Here is an 18767-nt window from a genome sequence, read left to right as displayed (position 1 = left end):
GCAGCCTTGAGGTGCGGGATAGTGCGGCCCGTCCCTCTCCGGGAAACTTGAATTTCTGCTGGATTAAGGCGGTTGTGCAACCCCAGCCCAGCTGGCTCCATTGTTTCTCCGCACAAAATAGTTATCAGCGTCAAGTGAGTGCCAAGCGCCGCGCTGCCGGGCAGGGCTGCCAGCGGGCCTGTGAGGGGGAGGCGGCGGGGCAGTGGCCGCCCCCGGGCCAGGGGCACAGCCGAGGCCGCCCCCCGCCCTTCGCAGCTCCTCTGGCCGCCGGGCGGGGGCAAGGCCTCCCGCCGGGTCGGCAGTTCACACTGGAATCACCGCTCAGCAGGCGCCTATATATACCAGCATAGATGGGCAGGCGCTCGTGTGGCAGTACGGGGGGGCCAGCGCGGGAGTCCCCGCGTAGCTGCGCGGGGCGAAGCGGGGGGGAGCGGGCCAGCAGCAGTGCCGAGAAGGCCTTTCGCGGGAGCGGACTGAGGGCCGCGGCAGCCTCCGCCAGAGCCGGGTGAGCGAGGTGGGAACCTGCCCAACCAAAGCGCCTGCAGGGCGGGGGGAGGGTGCCATTTGGGTAAGCCGATGAGCCGCGGCCGAGCCGGGCCGAGCCGGGCCGAGCCCGGCCGTACTCGCCACCGCCGGCAGGCCCCGGCCAGGCCGGCGCGCTGTTGCTATGGCAACCGAGTTGCTCGGCGGGCGGGGGCCAGGCAGGAAGTGATGGCAGGGGATTGGCTGCCGCGGAGCACGTGGGGCGGGCGACGGGCGGTGCGGTTGGGCCCGGCCGGGGCGGGGGCGGAGCGGGGTCCCGCGGTCCCGGCGGGCGGCTGCAGCGGGCCGTGTGTCCAGTGTCCCCCCGTGCCCCCCACCCCTCCGCCGGCCAGTCGAAGGCCGAGCGTGGCGGGTCCCCCCGCGGCCGAGCTGTGCCCTGCCCGCTGCCGCCGGGCTGTGATGTGTGTGCCCCGCTCGGCGGGAGGCGGGGAGTGCCCGGCGGAGAGGAGGGGAGTTACTCAGCGGCGAGGAGGAGGAAGGGCGGGAGGCAGAGCCATGGAGCGCGGCGCTGCGCGGCGGCCGGAGGGGCGGGCGGTCTGACCGGGGCGAAGCGCGGGGGGCAGCGCCCGGCAGCCCGGGCGGCAGCGGCGGGGCCGGGGATGAAGGTGCCGGGCAGCCCCCCCGCCGCCAGCCGCCGGCTGGTGACAGGTCGCAGGGCCGCGGGCCCGGCGGGGCGGGGGGGCCGCTCGCCTGCCCTCCTCGGGGCCGGCGGGAGGGAGGGGGACTCCGGCCGGGGCTGCCATCGCCCGGGGCCGCGGTGACTCAGAGCCGGCGCGGCCGGGGGTGAGCCGAGGTCTGTTGTTGTGGGATTTTTTCCCCGGCAGGTTATAAATAGCCCCGCTGGGCGCCGTGTCACGGAAGGACACCCTGGCCGGGCGCGGGGAGCGGCCGCCGGCGCTCAGCCTCCCCGGGCCGGCCGCCGCCAGCCTGCCTGCCCCTGCCGGCTGGGCCCGGGCCACCGCCGCTGCGCGCCCGGCCTCCGTCTCTGTGTTGTGACACGCGAAAAAAACTCATTAATCTCGCTTGGCGGGGGCCGCGGCAGGCGGCTCGGCGGGGGGAGCAGGCACCGCACCGCGGCTGCCCGCGGACCTGGCTGAGGAAGCGGAGAAGATGAAGCCGGAACGAGGTAAACGCTTTATCGACATTATTTCCTTTTTTTGGTGGGTTTGCTGTTTTGTTTTTTTTTTTTTTTTATTGTCCGTTTGTGCCTTTTCGCGATGGGAGGTAGCCTGGTGCTGGGTAGCGGTGTTACCGCTGCTTACCCCCTCCCCTGTCGCTTGGGGCGGGGGGGGAGCCCGGCGGTGGGGCTGTGCGGCGGGCAGGTGCCGTGCCACCGGGCTGCCAGCCCCCTCCTGCCCCCTCGGCTCGCCATTGTCTGGGCGGGCGGCGAGCCCGCACCGCGCTGCGGGTCCGGGGCACCGGCAGACAATGCCCGCACAGGGCCAAACCCAGCAAAAGCGCAGCTGAAAGACGCCCTGGAAATAACCGTAACTTCCCTCGGTGTTGGTTTATAACCCCGCGGTGGTTTTTGTTCTAGTTATAAAGCGGGCGGATCGTAACCAACACGCTGACACCGAATTTTTCGCCGTCCTTGGGTTACGTCTTATCCGGATTACTGACGCCTGGTTGTACAGAAAAATAAAGTCGGCCGTCTACGTATATGTTTATGACACTTCAGCTCTTTTGCAGTATAGCAACAGCTGCTGATGCCCCTAGAGTTGAAAATATGGCATGACTTCTATTTTAATCCACATGGGCAGTGATTATTGATTTCTGTTAGTTCAAGCAAGATTTTTTTTTTAATCTTATGAGCGCTTATCGTAGAACTCTGATAATTAAAAAAAAAAACAATTCCTGCTTAGATATTGGAGTTTCTCGAAGTTCTGATGATTTTTAAAATGATGAGTTTTAAAATGATGAGTTTTAAAAGCATGTTCTTTTGGTGTTATAGTCACGTTGGTGTCTTGAGAAATACTTTAATATAACTTAGATACCCATGTGTTAAATGCTAACACTTACATGACATGCACATCTTAATTAAGTGTGTTAATGACATGTTTGCTAATAGCGACACCACGTCAATGACCACTCTTAGGTGGATTTCTTGTATGTACATGCTGTAAGGCTTACCATGGTGTGACAAGAGCACAGATAGTACAGAAATTATCATAAACATATACATAAATTAATGGGGTTTAAATACTAGGGATTTGAAATGGGCTTTTCTCTTTGCTTTCCTCCTTGTTTCTTACTTGCCTAAACCTTTACCTGAGTGATTGCAGCAAGGCAGGTTCTTCTTGGAATTTCTTTAGATTTTAATACCAAACCCCGAAGTTTGAAAGCTGTTTACTGTCAAGGTGAAATAAAATTTCAAAATAGTCAGGTGAAACCTAAATCACTGTGGCTTTAAAATGTTCTGCAGTAGCAGTTCAAAACCTCTATGTGAACTTTGTCTATTATTTTTCTTTAATTTTTAGACAGAACAAATTAGAACATTGGAAACATTTTTAGTTGCTATATAGTGATCAGATGCTTTGTTTTTAACCATCCTGGTATAGAGGGGACCACATTTATAAAGAAGACAAGTTACTAGTTTGCTGGGTGGCTGTGGTTTTTGAGTGTTTTGGTGGTGTTTTTTTTTCTAAGCTGACAGTTAAAAAATTGAGATTTCTATCTGTTGTAAAATGTCTGTCACAAACTGGGTGAAACCCTTCAGAAGTAATGTCTTGAAACTCTTCTAAGATAATTAACAATAATCTTGAAATAAATCATCAGTCTTGCCAAACATTGGAGGGTATCTCCAGCCATTTTAGCAGAGAGCTCCAGCTTAACCGTGTGTGAAGGTGGTGCACAAAGGGGGTTGTGAAGGTGCTGCCTAAATGCCACATGCAGCCCACAGAGACTCTTAGGAGGCAGGAATCATGCAAATGTTTACATGTGCTGCTTTCTGCATAGCAGCTGTACCACAGGATACAAGCAGTCAAGTGTGCAGTCACCTGCTTCTAATCGTCGCAAATTAATAGGAAAGGACGGGGGAGAAGCAGACCACTTTGCTTGCCGCAGTCTTCGCTTTTCTACAGAACCTCAAAATACTGAGAAGACTGCAAATCCATGCACAAAGTGACACGTAAACAGACGTAAAGAGGCTTGAAGTGCTTTGGATTTTTTTTTTTTTTGTTCTTACAAATAATTATATGGGAATCCATTCGAAGCAGAGAGCTGTAGTTTATTTAGTTAAAGTTAAAAACTGTTGCAATGCCCAGGCATGCTGGAAGAAGGTACGGTTTTGCCTTTGTTGTGCTACTGATAAGATTCTGGTTATCGCCAGCAAAAATGGGTGGTGCAGAAGAAAGGGGAGATCCAAGTGTGCAACCACTTCTTTAACAGTGCAAAATGTTAAAGAATATTTTTAATTTAAGGAGGTAAAAAGGATGAGCAGAAATGAAGAAAAAAGGGAGATCTGGCCTGAAGGTACTTACCTCCCTTTATCATAAGGGAAGTTTGAAAATTGCAAATAGAAGCATGTGATATATGAGAGCAGTAGAGGAGATGGAATGTGGAGTGTTGCATAGCAAACCCATGGAACAGTTTTGCAAGTGAGGAAGAGAGGTTTGAAAGTGCAGGTTAGAACGTGGACTTATTTCTTTGCCATGCAAAGGCACAGGGCATTCACAGGACATGTCTCATGAGAATCACTCTGGACTTGCCCCTCGGCTGGGGTGTCAGTGTGGAAGGGCAGTGGTTGCTCTCATGCAATCATATAACTACCTCTATACTGCATCTAGAGAATGCAGTAACTAAAATACCCATGGCTGCTCTTTGCCTTTACCTTTCCTACGCTGCCATTCTTAAAATGAAGTGTTGAAGCATCTTACAATACAGCAGTCACATTGCTTCAGCTGAGGCTTCACCAGTGCCAGTGAGAGGAATGATTTATCTCCCTTTCTGACATAGTGTTTTTTGGAGTGACGTTTTGAGTTTTGGTGGAGGTTTTTTTGTCTTTCTGCAGTAACTACATTATCAGTTTACCTAGCTTTGATCCATGATATCATCACGATTTAGTTGCTGCAGTACAGCTGCCTAGTCAGCTGCTTCGCGTTGCATGTTTGGACCGCCGTTTCCTTTTCTCAAGTACAGAGCTTTGCTCTTGCTTCTATTGAACTTAGTTCTAATGACTTCTGATCGCTTCGCCAGTTTATTGAGCTTGGAAGGCAGAACTAGGCTTTGTAGAAGAGTGCTTGCAAAGTGTTCCAGTTCAGCTTTGTTCATAAACTGTATAAACACACTGTTTCACCATCGGAGTTAATGAAAACATTGCATAATGTCAGGGTGATAGCTTACTGCCAAACTCGGAAGGCTCGTTATGTACTCTTAGAGTACACTCGGTGCACAACTGGAAAAAATCTTGTGGTTTAGATGAATCTACAGTATAGTCATTTTACTGTGGGAATGTTACAAGACATCAAAAGTCTTACTATAGTCTAAACAGCTCAGTTACTGCTCCTTCCTCCTCCCTCCCCCTCACTGCATGAATGATCAGTTAGAGGAGGAAGACAGGCTCGTTTGTCTCTAAATGCATGCTGGCTATTTTTTATCTTCTTATACTAGTGTCTTCTTACTTTTTTTTATTACCTTGCTTTGTTTATTGCTCGGCTGTGTGCTCTTTGTGTAGAGGCTACTGTGTTTTCACATACAAATTAAGCAAAAAGCAGTTGTCTCTTACTTTCTGAAGCATTCATTCCCTCCTTGAGATTATCCTAATTTGAAGAAAAGGCTTTCTGTCTACAAGAGAGGAACAATCAGTCTGAAGATTGGTTTTTCTCTTCTCCTTCCTTCTTTGCAAGTCAAACTCTGGTATGTGCCTCTGGGTCTGTTTGTATGTGGTAACTGGGTTAGGAGACTTTCTTCCACCTTATTTGGTGGTTTGGTATGGAAAGGAGCTAACTCTTTGGGTTCAACGAAAGTCTGTTTACTACCTCCTGTTGGGAACATGGCTGAAGGATTTCTGGACGTGTCTCTGAGGAAAGCTGGAGGAGATATTAATGAAGACAAACAATTGATAGAAGGCTTTTTCTTCAAATCCGTAGGAGGAAGGATGAGGAGGCATAGGGTTGGGGGAAGAGAGTTGAGCCAGGGTGTTTGGGAGCTGTGGAGTTAGTTGTTAAGTTAGGACATCTGGAGAAGATCCTTGTTATTAAAAATAAGCCTTAGTTTTATGCCCTATATTAACTTTGTGAAGGATTTTGTCGAAAACTTTTTAGCAAAGATGTACTACAGAGTATGCAGATCAGGAAGTGAAAATACCTTTTGGGAAAGGATGGCTGGTATTTTAGTGTCCTGCATTGCGCGGTGATACAGGCACTTTAATTTTATAATATCTTCTCAGTGAAATGTCGCGAAGCACATAAACTTTTCCATGGTGGAACAACGTAGCCAGTAAACAAAGTAATAAACTGGAAATGAGGTGCTTCCTGCTTAGTAGAGCTGTCACTCCAAAAGTGTTTGGGCGATGCTTCGGGCTTGGTTGCCACAGGTAAGTGCAGGTTGGGTGATAATGAGCTGGAGGTGACGCTGCGCCCAGGCCTGGGAGGGAGGCGTGCTGGTGCCACGCGGTGCCGCGCTGGGACACGTGCCAGGAGGGGTGTGTGGCAAGGGAGGCTAGCTCTGATGGGCAGGAAAGGGAGGTGTGCCTGCTTTTCCTATGTGGATTACTTTCAAATAAAAAACCCCAACTTATTATTGAAAAGAAAGAAAACCTAAAACTGTTTAGGATAAAAAAAAAAACCAATCAAACCAACCAAACTGACAGGTGGCCAGGATATTACACTCAGATTCCATTTATAAGGCATGAAGCCATCTAGCTTTAATCTTTGGGGAGAGCAGATTTGTCCTGATAACACATTATATATAGATGCAGTGAATGAGGATGAGTGATCAGGAATATAAGCCTTTTTAAATTTCATTTTATTTTTAAATTGAGAGTAGGACCTGGGAGCTTTCAATACAGCTCTGTCCTTGCACTGAAGAAATGGGAATAGATGTTCTTTTATTATTATTATTTATTATTAATAATATAAATGTTATTACCACAAAAATTTAACTTGGAAGAATCCTTAGCTTTTTCAGCTTGTACCTAGATGTCGACAGTGAGGCAAGTCCTGTTGCCGGAGTAGCCCTTGAGTTGGAGCGATGCTTTTTATCAGTGTTCAACAGCCAGAGTTCTTCACTGTGTGTGGGTTTGTCAGAGAGAAGAACCATGCTGGTAACAACTGTGCCATTTTCTTTCTGTGTGGTTGGCGTTGTCTATACTAGCCACCTTCAGAGGGACTCGTTACTAAAACAGATGCTGCTGGAGTGGCATTTAGGTGGATATTTTGGGGCTTGTGGATATGCCAAGCCCATAGGCTTGGGCTATGTAACTGACTGTATTCTTTACTTGCTGAAGTAAGAATACTTTGGTATACCGGATCAGATCCCAGGGCTGAAGCATGTTAGGTTGAATTTTGTTGTTAAGGGGCAGTGTTGAAACTATTATTGGATCTGAGGTCTGCCAGCTTCTAAATGTTTTTAAAAATAAGCTAGCATTCATAAATACAGATTCTCATGAGAGATGTGAGTTTGTTGCCAAATAGAGTTCTGCTTATTAAAATTAGAAATCTTCTGTGAAAACAGAGGAACTGCCGGGAACAAACCAGCTATATGACATTTGTTAAAAGAACTTGTTCTGTCTGCCTCGCTGTTTACAAAATGTTTCTTTGTGATTTTGACAAACATCTACTAAAAGCAACTGTTATATGGTGGTGAAATAGCCATAGCGTTTTATCCTATCAGCAACAAGCTTGGAGTAACAGTCCAGCAGTTACTGGCAGTTCTTGCAGTCAACAAGGTCTTGCAGTTTTAAGTATAGCTATAAGAACTGCTTTCTCCATTTGATATGAAACTTGGTAAACATGTTTTTTAGGTTTTTTTGAAGGTGTCTCATATCATTGTCTTTCAAAGTGGTAGTAAATTGTTCGGTCTTTGCAGGTCATTTTTATTTAATGCTTAGACAGAAGCCAGTTTTTAAGCTTGAATCGTTTTAGAAGTGCATGTACAATTGCATGGTTACCTTTGTACTACCAAGTACAAAAGCTTCATTATAAGTAGGCAATTAAGGATGTCTATAAACCTGGGTGAATGCAAATACAGAAGAGTGCCTTTTGGACTTGGGTAGGTAGTTGGACTTTGGAAGACATCTCATTCATTACATATTCCTTTCTCTGCTGGTCCTGTGCAGGGTGGGATGACTGTAACTACAAGCACACAGCTGAAGCCATGTGCAACCGCATTCTTGATCTGCACATATAACTTTACTAAGATTGGAAGAGATATTGTTTTAGAAAGGCTATTTGTAAGCAGTATAATTGAGTTGTAAGATAGTCATGAAAATTCTCCCGCTGTTCTTAACAATTTAGTGTTGTTCTGGCCAAATCAGATCAAACTCATTTGTATTAATGCATTTTCTTCCTTGTTAAATGGGCCTGACTAATTCTTTTGGCTAGTGATTGTTGTGTTACCTTTTAATGTTAGCTTTGGGACCAAAACTATTTAAAGTTGCTCTCTGGGATGGTATTACTACATTGTGTTGACGCAAAATGCAAAGATGTAACAGGATAGTGTGAGGACATTGTCAGGGATGATTTGGAGAGGAGAGCTCTGTGTGAAGCGCTCCACATGTGAAATACTAGTGATGCTTCATGTCTGTCCTGAATGTACGAATCCTTGTTATGAATGAAGGTGGACAAACTAGTCTTACTAAGAAGTCTTCTGGACAACTTCGTTTCTTTAAGAGCAGTAAGGGGAGTTCTTCAGCTCCCCCCATACACATTTATTTTGATTTGACCACTTTACATTTTGTGGGAAGGCATCTGATTTCTCTCTGTCCGGATGTGTAGTACCCAGTAACCATGGGGCACTTCCACTTTTCTCTTAGCAGTGATCAGTGCATTTCCCAAACCTATTGCCAAGTATGACTTCTTTGTTCCCAGGGAAAAAGCAAGCTGGTTTTTCTTCTGAGGTATAATTAAAACAGAAGAGAATGTATCTGAAATAAGGAACCTCTGGTTGCACATGAGCCATGTCATCTGTTTTACATTGTGTATGCTGTGAAGTTAGTGGTGTGTTTTTTGTTTGGTTTTTTTTTTTCTCCATTAAGATCCCTGGGAACCAGGTTGGTAAGTCAGTCCATTTTGGATTGTGAACTTCCTTAGTGAGACTACAAGCAGGTGACTGACTGCTTGTGCTAGTTGAACTTCGTGGTGCTGTGCACGGATTCCTTTTCCTGCTGCTGAGCCTTCAGGATTTCTAGGGCAGGTTTTACACTTCTGTGTGTTGTAGTAAATTAAGCTTCTTTCTCAGGGTGTTGTGCAAGTATTGTCTTGTTGGGTATACTGGAGGAGGGAAGGGCTGAGGGAGAGTACTTCAGCAGAACTGAGGATGGTATTAGCCCGTATCCTTAATACAGTCAGTATCATGGCAGGAGGTGGTAGGGTGGTGGTGGTTTCTTCTGAGGGTTGGAAAGGAGAAGCAGAGGTGCAGGAAGAGCTGCTGTGGTCAGCACGCTCTTTTTACAGAGTGGTGGGAAGCCCTTCTCCCTGCCAGGTATTATTCTCCTTGGTTCCCTGGCAGGGCAGTAGCCCAACAACGTAACTGAAAGAAACTGGCTCCAAGTGACACTTTCAGGCAGGCCAGCAAGTTTGGTAGAAGGCTTTGCAGACTTGGAGGGGTGGAGAGGTTGGTGCTTCTTCCTTTTGAAGCACATGCTATTTGAGTGGCCAAAGAAATCTTGTTTACTGTGGAGAAGCCCTGAAAGACAAAGTATCTGGAGGACTAGAATTGGAGGAGTCATCTAGGTAATTTCTACCATAACTACAGTAGTAGCAGTAGTCACAACGTAACTGCTTACACCATGCTAACACAAGCATGGTGTGGAGGACCGGTTTTAGAAGCATGCGTGATGTAAAAAAAGTGAATGAGTAAAACCAAGTAGCCAGTTTATAAGGCTGAAGCAGGAGGAATAGTTGATAATACTAGAAAATTTGAGAGTAAAGATTAGGAGATCAATACAGAACTGCTAGACTACACATCTATCTGCCTCATCTTACGTTGTGCAATTAAGTTCACTGAAATTGACATACCTGGCTATTACTGTACTGCCTTTGGAGGTTTCCTACTGGTAGTCTCACTGAATTAACAAGTTTCTATGAGAAAGTGGTTTGGATCCACTAGAAAGAAAAGGTTAAGTGATGGTGCTTGATATGCATTGTATGTTCTTTCATCCCATTTTTGTGTTGAGAATACATAATGACCTTTCATAAATGTTTTAGGACACTTGTAAGCTGGCTGTATTTCATCCTCAGTTAAGCTGCTAGTATGAAATTTTGAGCAGCTTTGTGATATGCACTGATTTTTTTTTTTTTTGTTCTGTTTTAAAATCATAGTGGAACTTAGAATCTGATGCTTTCAACTTTTCTACGTCTGCTGTAGACTATATGTAGTCTTTCTCACTCAAGAAATTAGAGTTTAAACATCAGAAAAAGGAAAACTATACATAAATTATGAAGACTGAATGGTATGTCTTACCAGCTCTTCAACATGCACTGCAAGCATCAAGAACTGACCTCAGCTTTGTTCTGAGGAGTTGTGGATCTGAGGGGGGGAAAAGGGGAGCAGGGTTGTCAATGTCAGAGTGCTTTGTAGTTTTATATCCTGCAAATTAATAACTTAATCCAAAATGATTGTTTCAAGCAAGGGGTTCATTGATAGGAGTGTGCTTTTGTTTTTAGCTTGTCTCTCCAACTAGCCTGTGCAAACGTAAGGTGCCATGAAGTCACTTAGGCGTTGCTCCTTAGGGGTCATGTGCGTACCTCACTTTTCTTGCACGAGGCAGGGCTAGAATCTGAACTAGCATGTTACTAGACATCCTGTGCTTTGGCACAGGCCTCCAAAGGCTGAAGTTCTGTGGTTTTTGTAACATGGGGATGGTGCCAGTTACGTCTACTGGCAAGTGCCTCTGAATTGATGTGTAGTTGACTTGATACTGAGATGAACCATCCTTGGCTGTGATTTCCTGCTTTGTCAAATGTGTAGGACTGCTTATTCCTAAGGTTTGCGTTGGGATAAAATCTACTTTTCTCAAGAGCTCTTTTTTTTTTGGTGTTTTGGTGTTATTTTTGTGGCAGAAGGTGGATTAAAGTATGTTTATCTTGCTTATTACTCATCATTTTGCACAGTATTAAAACTGCAGGGGTATTAGTAGTATTTTAAGTGCAGCTACTTTATGATGATGGAATACACACCTTAGGATAAAGTCCTATGTATATCTCCATGTGCTACTGTATTCTCTTATGTTCATTCAGGCTAGCAATGTTATCATCTGTATCTGGTGCCTCTGCTGGAATTTGTGGAAGAGCATGAGATCAAACTGATAAATGAGTACCATGCTTCAAGATGGGGTTTTTGGGTGGAATTTCTAATATTGCAGTTGCTAAATTTAGCATTTTGTTAGGCCAGATGCATTCATTTCTGGAGTGTTCTTCCACAAACAGGCACAAAGCAGAGTTCTGCATACCTATGGCTGGCTTAGGACCCTAAGCTTAGAAGCTGGAGTGTCAACGTGCTGTCCTGCTTTTCCTGCATTTGAAGAATATCAGGTGTGGAAAGGATCTTTGTGGTTGCCCCCCAGTAGCCCAATGTGGGGAAACTGTTGGGGAGCGCTGTGGTGGGTGGGTATGCCTGTCGGCTAGAGGCAGCTGCTCATCAATAAAGCATTGTTAGTTGGCCTGTAAAAACAACTGGTGGTTCCTGAATATTGTCTCTGCCGGCTCCCGTGGGAATTGATTCGGGGTTGCTGCCTCTGCCTCTTGTTAGCAAAACTTTTAGACACACTGTGTTTACCAGTGTGATAAATATTCATCTTACCCCTCCCATTCCTCCCATAGGTATTGAATAACTGTTTCACAGAAAATCATCTGAGTACTTTTTCCAAAGGCTAGGTGGTTGCTTGGTTAAGAAAACTGGAAATTGTTGTTTTGGTTTTTTTATTTTTTCAGAAGACTGGGGTGTTTTTGTAGAAGTAAGTGTTCCATGAAAGAAAAATACTTGGAAAGCAAATTGAGATAAAATATACAGGAAGCCTGAATGTCATAGTGACAAAATGAAATGGTCTATTTTGTGTGTAACTTTCTGTAAGGCGCTATCTGCATCTACAATCGTGAAATGGACCAAGAGCTGAAAGTTACCCAACTGTCCTTGGATAAAATGTCTACTTAAAAGTCTTGTATAGGTGATGTTTTCTTGCAACCAGAGCTAAATGATACTGCGGTATAAAATGCGAGTGGGGACAAGTCGCAGTTCTGTGGAGTATGCAGCATGTTTTCCATGCTCTTGAAGGGGTTAGTGCTGCTGGATTTTCGGTGTGGTTGTGGAGTTCCGTGGTATCTAATTACAGAACGAGAGTTTTAGTCTTGTTTTGTGATGTGGTTAGGCTGAGTGTAAGCCTTTCATATTTTTTTTTTTGGGGGGGTGGGGGGGGGAGGGGGCTATGATGTTAATGCAGTGAATGCCATCTGACTTTGGTTGTTGTAAATGGGTAAGAACTGGCTGAAATTAATGTGGGTGACGTTGCTTGGACTGCACCTAGGAGGATGTGCGCAGCCTTGAGGGTATTCTCTTGAAACAGCTTCATAAATGAAATTACAAATATAAAATTGAGGGAGTGTGTGTGGGGGGGTCGCTCCGGCTGGGGCAGGGGGCTGAGGCCGGGGGGACGCGGCGCCGCAGCTGGACGGCAGCGAGTGCTGCCGGGGGGTTTGAGGGGTGGGGGGTGGGGGCGGCCGCCGTGATTTCCCACTCCAGCTCTAAATGCACACGGCCTGGCAGCCGGCGCCGCTCGGGGCTGGCCTTGGGACGCGGTGCCGGCCGTGAGCGTTACACGCGCCGTGCCAGGGCGCCCGGCGAGCCGCTGGTGCAGGTAGCGGTGCCAGCGGGGTCCCCTGCGCTGCCGCCGGGGGGGCGGGGCTGTGCCCCGGGGACGCGGTGCCCGGCCCCGCCCGCCCCCACGCGTGTGGGCAGCCCGCTCCCGGGCAGGGGCACGCGTGGCGCTGGCGCCCGGCCGGGTTGGCAGCGGCACCCCGGCACCGCCTGCAGCCGCGGGTCCCCCCCGCTCACCTGCCCCGGCGGAGCCGGCCGGGGGCGGGAGGGGGGGGCCGGGCCGGGCCGCCGAGGGGCCGGCGCTCGCCCGGCGGGGCCAATCGGCGCCGGCCCTGTTGCTATGCGCGCCGCTACTCTGCCTCCTTTGTGGAAGATGCCGTGGGCACCCACCCGCGGCGGCGCGGCGGCGGGGCGCGCTGCGGGAGCACAGGGCCGCGCAGAGAAGGTGTGTACCGGCGGGGAACCGGGCCCCCCGCCGCTCCCCGCGCTCGGCCCGGTGCGGGACCCGGCGCCGGCTGCCCGCGGAGGATGGGGCCGAGATGACTGCGAGGGGGGGGGCGGCGGCGGGGGGGCGGGGGGGGCTTCCCGGGCTGGAGGCGAGCCGAGCTGTGTGGCTGTAGGAGGCTCGGTGGGGGCTGGCGGTGGTTCGATGCGAAGGGGGATTTGCAGTCCGGCAGTGCTGAATGCTGCCTGCCCGGCCGAGCCGGGGGAGCGTGCTGTACTTGGTCTGTAAATAGTGCCTTTAAAAACCCAAACACTTTCACCATATGTTCTTCCTTTTGGGCCGTATACTGAGCCTATGAAACGTTAGCCTTTTCGAGGCCTTTTTTTTTTTTTTTTAATATATATATATATCTTTTCCAACCTCTTTTGAAAGTAATGGACAGCCTACAAATTATACCTCTGTTAATCCATTACATGGGTAGGGCAAGGGTATTAAATGGTCTGGGACAGGAGCAGGATGTTTTTAAGTCTTACAAGAGAGACATCTAGTTCAATGTCGGATCTGCTAACAGTTGTAGTTAGTGTAGCCATATGTAACTGCTTGACTTTTCATTGTTAGGGAGGAAAAAAACCTCTCCCCTCTCCCAAAAACACGCTGAAGCTTAACTGAGTTTCTTCTGTGCCTTGTTATGTAGGTCAAGTTTCTCTCTCTTTTTTTTCCCCTCCAGCAGGAGGAAACTATTACAGTATTTTGATTTCTGCTAGAAACAATGCATGAAAGCATTATCAGCCCTTTGCCACTACTTGTTTGTCTTGGGGCAAATGAAGCTTTGGGGACAACTTAAAAATACATATTTTTAATTAGCAACTTGCTGGCTCCTCAACTGTATGCTGTGTTTAAAGCTAAATAGCATACTGAACTCGGTGCTGAATGGAGGATTATCCATTCCTTTTTATGGAAACCTGTTCTCTAAAAATGCAAAGTTGTTCCAGCCAAGTAGGTGCATGTATTTTCATCCTGGGTCTAGAGCTTGTTGGTGGTCCTTTGAAAGGTACTGGAGCTCTAGCTTCAGCGAGCCCGCTGTTGTTAGATGTTCACCTCCCGATAAAGGAGGAGGAACAATTCCACTAGTGTAGTCTTGTGGTTTGTGTGGGAATATTGGTTTTGAATCACTGAAGCACTGCTTTGTGAAGTAGTAAGGAATTTTTGAGAGGACAAAGCAAAATTTCATAATTACATATATTAAATTTTAAACGTGTTCATGTCTGCCATTTTGCTATACAGAAAATTACCATATATTAGGACAGAGGGAAGCAAACTAGATTCTTGGCTGAAATTCTGTTAAGCCTTTACATTTTGACCTTGTGTAACATTTTATTCTTTTGCTTACCAGAATACTATTAAAGCTTAATAACATGACTTATAATGTGGAAACTTGTAAATAGCTGAATTGTGCTGTGTGACACAGTTCAGTTCTAAAACTATCAAAAACATTCTTTTGTTTTGTGCATTTGAAGTTCTGTAGTAGGCTCTGGTGTCCATTTTAAAATGAGCAGTCTTTTACACAGCTGGAGAGTTGTGATGTCCTCATTTATCCTCCCAAATTAAAAACAATTTTACGGGCCTGGCCATTCTCCCAGAATTTTAAATGAGAAGCATATATTGTCTCTCTTGTAACTTTTTTACTTTTGCAGGTTACTGTTTAACCGCTTAAGGGCAGGCCTTGTAGGTGAAGGTTAATAGCACTGGAAAACTTCCCTGAGGAGCTTCATGCTGCTCCACCATCCTCAATTTCACCTCAGTTCTTTCAGAGCCCCTTGCAATTCTGATGAAGAAGTACAGTCTCTGCCTTTGGTCTGCTAGCCTTACTCCTTTCCCTCCACCCCACCCTCATAATAATCCGGACTGCAAATGGTGAAGCAAACCTACTGACGCTGGAGGTAGCCTCACTAGCTAGGAGGAGGATTTTTGGGTGGTCAAACGTGTTCTGACAAGGTTCCACAAGATAAATTACCCACCACTTGGATGACAATGAACAGGTTGTAACATCAAAGTTTTGAGAGATGAAGTAGGAAAGCACAAAGAGAAGATGAATACAGAAAGAAACTGCAGTAGAAGAGGTCAGATGTCACGAAAGTAGTTTGCTCTGGGCTTTTTGTCTTTTTCTTTATTTCAGATAAAATAATGGGATTCTTAATCTACATTCCTCACCTGAGGACACAGTTCCTCCAAGTCCTGTGCTTTTTTTCCTGTGTGCTTTAAGTACCCTGATAGTTTTGTTCTAGCAGCAGCACTGCAGAAATTTCCAGCTTGTAGGTGTGATTTCTGACATGATGTTGTAATAAAATTGAGTATCAGCTCCTACTTAACCTGAACACATATATATCTAATGTTTAATGTGTTGTCCATTAAAATAAAATTCTTGAATTCTTGAGTGTTTCTATCTCTTCTCCTTGTGAATATTCTTTAAAAGCTTTTATTATTAACAGTGCATTGGTGCTGTTTGGTTTGTTTCTTATTTTCTTGTTTTTCAGTTATTCTGGGGAATTAAAAAGGCAGCGCAGTGGCATTAGTAGGTGCCTCATGTAGGTAGAAAACGTGCTTAACAGTTCTTCCCCTGTGTGACTGTATTTATCTTGGGCTTAGGTATGCCATCAGTGTTCACATAGCCTCTTGGAGTTGAACCAAGTCTCTGGAGTTGACGTGGTTTGATAGTCAGAAAGCTGCCTTGGTTGTAATTCACCAAGCCTTTGCATGTGAAGTTGAGTGTCTGTAATGGAGACTTTTCCTGAACATGCTGAAAGAAAAACTTTTTCAGACACCTCTAGACTGTTCAGTTGCATCGCTCTTACTGGAACCAGAAGTAATGAAACTGCCTTTTTGTTTTGATGCAATATCACGTGGGTCTCTAAACCGCTGCGTTATCAGAACTGTCTTATGCACGTGTGGTTGTATTTACCAAATCTTTCATCTTTGCAGAATCTGAGAAGGCATGTGCTGTCCTCTGCACCAGGTGTTGCCACACTGAGATTGCTGGTGCATGTAACAGGCTGCCAGTCTGCTTGTCATCTGAATGGAAGACTAGCCTGGAAAGTACTGTCTTGTTATTTGGATGTATGAATTAGTCTTCTGATGCTCTGTAACTCTCTTTCCATATTCCCACGTAAATACTTTTCACATTTTTCTTCCACTTTATAAAGTTCAGAGGATCTGAGTTTTACTGGCTGTACCTGTGTGCAGAGTGCTCTTAGCATATGTGATGCAGTGTTTAAAGTGTTAAATGGCTGAAACAAGGACACCCTGCTGAAGGCCTCTTACTTGCTCCTAATAGTACTGATTTTTTGTTTTGTTTTGGTGAAGTAGTTTTAGGCAAAGAAGTAGTCACGTTGTTTCCCTTTTGTCATTGTATAGCTTCCCACTTTTTCTTCTGAGGGCATGATGAGTGAGGAGCAACAAGACTGGCCTGCTTTCCTAGGACTAGATTCAGAAAGAGTATTTTGCTTTTTAGGTCATACAGATTTGAATGAAGATAGTGAAGTCAAGATAAGGTAGAAGATTTTTAACTCCAGAATTCTGAGCTTGGAAGCGTGAGAACTTTCTGTTTTATTAATATATACAACTAGTAGATGAATATATTTCAGATTCCTTTAGGGAATAAGAGGCAGTATTTCCTTGCTAGTAACACATGGCTGAATCTATGCTATTTACTTTGAAATAAAATTACCACACTGTTTTTTTCTGCAATGTTGAGAAGATGGGACATAGAAGATCAAGGGATGCTGTGGTACTTGGGAATGTAACAGAGTCGAGTGTGCTTAAATGGGAAGGTTATAGCCTGTCTTGAAGTTCAGCTGCATCATCTACTTCTGATGAAATTCTTATCAAATTGATGTCTCTAGCAATAAAGCTGCTGCTTTCAGAGGTTGGTGTCTGCATAAGTGTATGCTTTTTCCTTGGTGAGAAAGGAGAATATTGTTTAAGTAATGGTGGTCATCCTACCTGAAAGATAACTGAGCCCTCAGATGAATTTCCACATTAATTAGGGGATTTACAAAAGGGCTGAAGGTGAGGAGATAGATTCTGTAAACTGAAATAGCAAGTACCAGCACTAACAAGCAAGACTGTTGTTAAATAGTTAATAACAGATGGCTGAACTTCTGATGCAAATGATCAGCCAGAACAAGAGAAGTTCTCTGCATCCTGACCCAGGGACTCCTCACTGCTGCCATGGCAACTAACACTTTTTTTTTCTCTCCAGTTTTAGCAAAGTTTATGAAACTGAAGATAACTTGTTGGTTTTACAACTTCAAAATTTTAAAAGGCAAAGCAGACCAGCTGGAGGAGGCGAAAATGTAAACCAAGAGAACGTGGATATGAATTCCTAGAGGCCTCACGTATTTTAGTTCCTGTCAGATCTTTCTAAAAGATGTCTGAAGTACTATATACTTTAAAATGGCTGGCAGTTAAAGCATTACTTTAAATACAGAAGTTTATAATATGAGCAGATCTATCTGAATCCTTTTCATTTCCCTTAACATGAAAATTACCTGCTGCCATTCGAATAGTGTTGCAGGGGGGAAAAGGAGAAGGAGGTCGGAAGCTCTGTGTATTTGGCCTGGAGGTCACAGAGGAGCAAGGAAGAGCCTGTGTAGCTCGTGGGGTGGACGTGGCCTTTCATCTGACTTGTGCGTGCAGCTGGGTGTTTATCCTCCTCGGTGGGACCAGGGAATGTGGCCGTAAGATAGTGGAGGCCTGTAGTGAGGGCCACAGAGGGGGCTGAAGCTGTTTGCCACTGGCCAGGGTAGGACCTTCTCTGCCCCTTTGGTGCTGTTGCTAAAGACTGTTCTGGAGAAATACTGCTCCAGCCCTCCTTCGTCTGTGCTCTTTTTGCTGTTTGGGTGCTGGGAGCAGGGTGCTAGGAGGGCCCCGAGTGTTATCTTTATTATTTTGATAGCCAAGTTACCCTACAGTTCCTGTACCTGCTATAGTTAAATTCAAGGTGGAAGGTTCAATATCTCTTTTTAGGTAGGACACCTGAAGGAGTGTTCATGTAGACGAACCTTTGTGAGGGAAGTGCTTCTGAGGTGGCTTTTGATCTGCTTCCCGGGGACAGCTGTGAACCAGACCTGTGTATGTTACTGAATGCAGGTCACTTCTCATAAAGTGTAAACAACCTGTTGTAAGTCTGTTTTATCGATGCTGTTAAGAACACACAGTTCCTTCAACTCTTGCTGGTTTTGAGAGGTGCATCTATGCCTGCGGGTCTTGCACCACTACAGTGGCTGCTTTACAGAATCAGGTCTGTCCTTCATGTAGATGTGTACCAAGCTGTTGTATTCTCAGACTGTATTTCCAGAGTGTATCATATTGCTGTGCTTGATTATCTAGAGGGATCAAGGAATTCTTCAGCCTCCAGGTGTATAACTTGGTCATAATACTACTTCTAAAGGGAAGGGAGGCAAATTCCTGGAGTTCTTACTTGAAGATTATTATTTGTTACTTGTAATACAAGTAAAGAAGCACATCCAGGTATCGCATCTTGCTGGGTATTATACAGGCATGGAACAAAAGACTGTCCTCACCTCAGACCTTATGCAAGTATCAAACACAAAATCAATGACTTCTAACAGAGGGTTGTAAGGAAACAAAGGGATAATACTGATGAGACAGATAAACTGTGCTCCTAGGTACAGGCTAACAAGGTACAGGTTAACAAGCCTTTATCACGTAACAGAGAGGCTGGAAAGCAGGGTCGTTTTGCATCGAGTGTATTCTTCCCTGCTATAGGACAACACAGGGAGGAGGAAGT

At 46.0% G+C, this 18767-nt stretch overlaps 1 protein-coding gene and 1 long non-coding RNA gene across 10 annotated transcripts in view; both read left to right on the top strand.

Moving 5' to 3' along the window:
• The first annotated feature begins 826 nt into the window (after nucleotides 1–826).
• FAM214A (family with sequence similarity 214 member A) overlaps nucleotides 827–18767 on the top strand; it is a 49399-nt gene continuing 31458 nt past the window's right edge. For 4 of the 9 annotated variants that reach the window (XM_040601779.1, XM_040601777.1, XM_040601773.1 and 1 more), the window contains exon 1: nucleotides 827–1669. In XM_040601779.1, coding sequence (XP_040457713.1) covers nucleotides 1654–1669 — 16 coding nt within the window. In that variant the 5' untranslated portion in view covers nucleotides 827–1653. Of the gene's footprint in view, nucleotides 1670–12867; nucleotides 12959–18767 lie in introns of those variants that run through there. The other 5 variants (XM_040601768.1, XM_040601767.1, XM_040601780.1 and 2 more) reach the window with 4 other exon arrangements.
• Nucleotides 16059–17459, top strand: LOC121091691. The gene is made up of 2 exons (XR_005829009.1): nucleotides 16059–16880; nucleotides 17217–17459. It is a non-coding gene; the product is annotated as an uncharacterized LOC121091691 (long non-coding RNA).

Source organism: Falco naumanni, chromosome 7 (assembly GCF_017639655.2).
Source record: "Falco naumanni isolate bFalNau1 chromosome 7, bFalNau1.pat, whole genome shotgun sequence".
Classification (NCBI taxonomy): domain Eukaryota; kingdom Metazoa; phylum Chordata; class Aves; order Falconiformes; family Falconidae; genus Falco; species Falco naumanni.
Note: the sequence above shows the minus strand (reverse complement) of the source record. Positions and strands in the feature narration are given on the sequence as shown.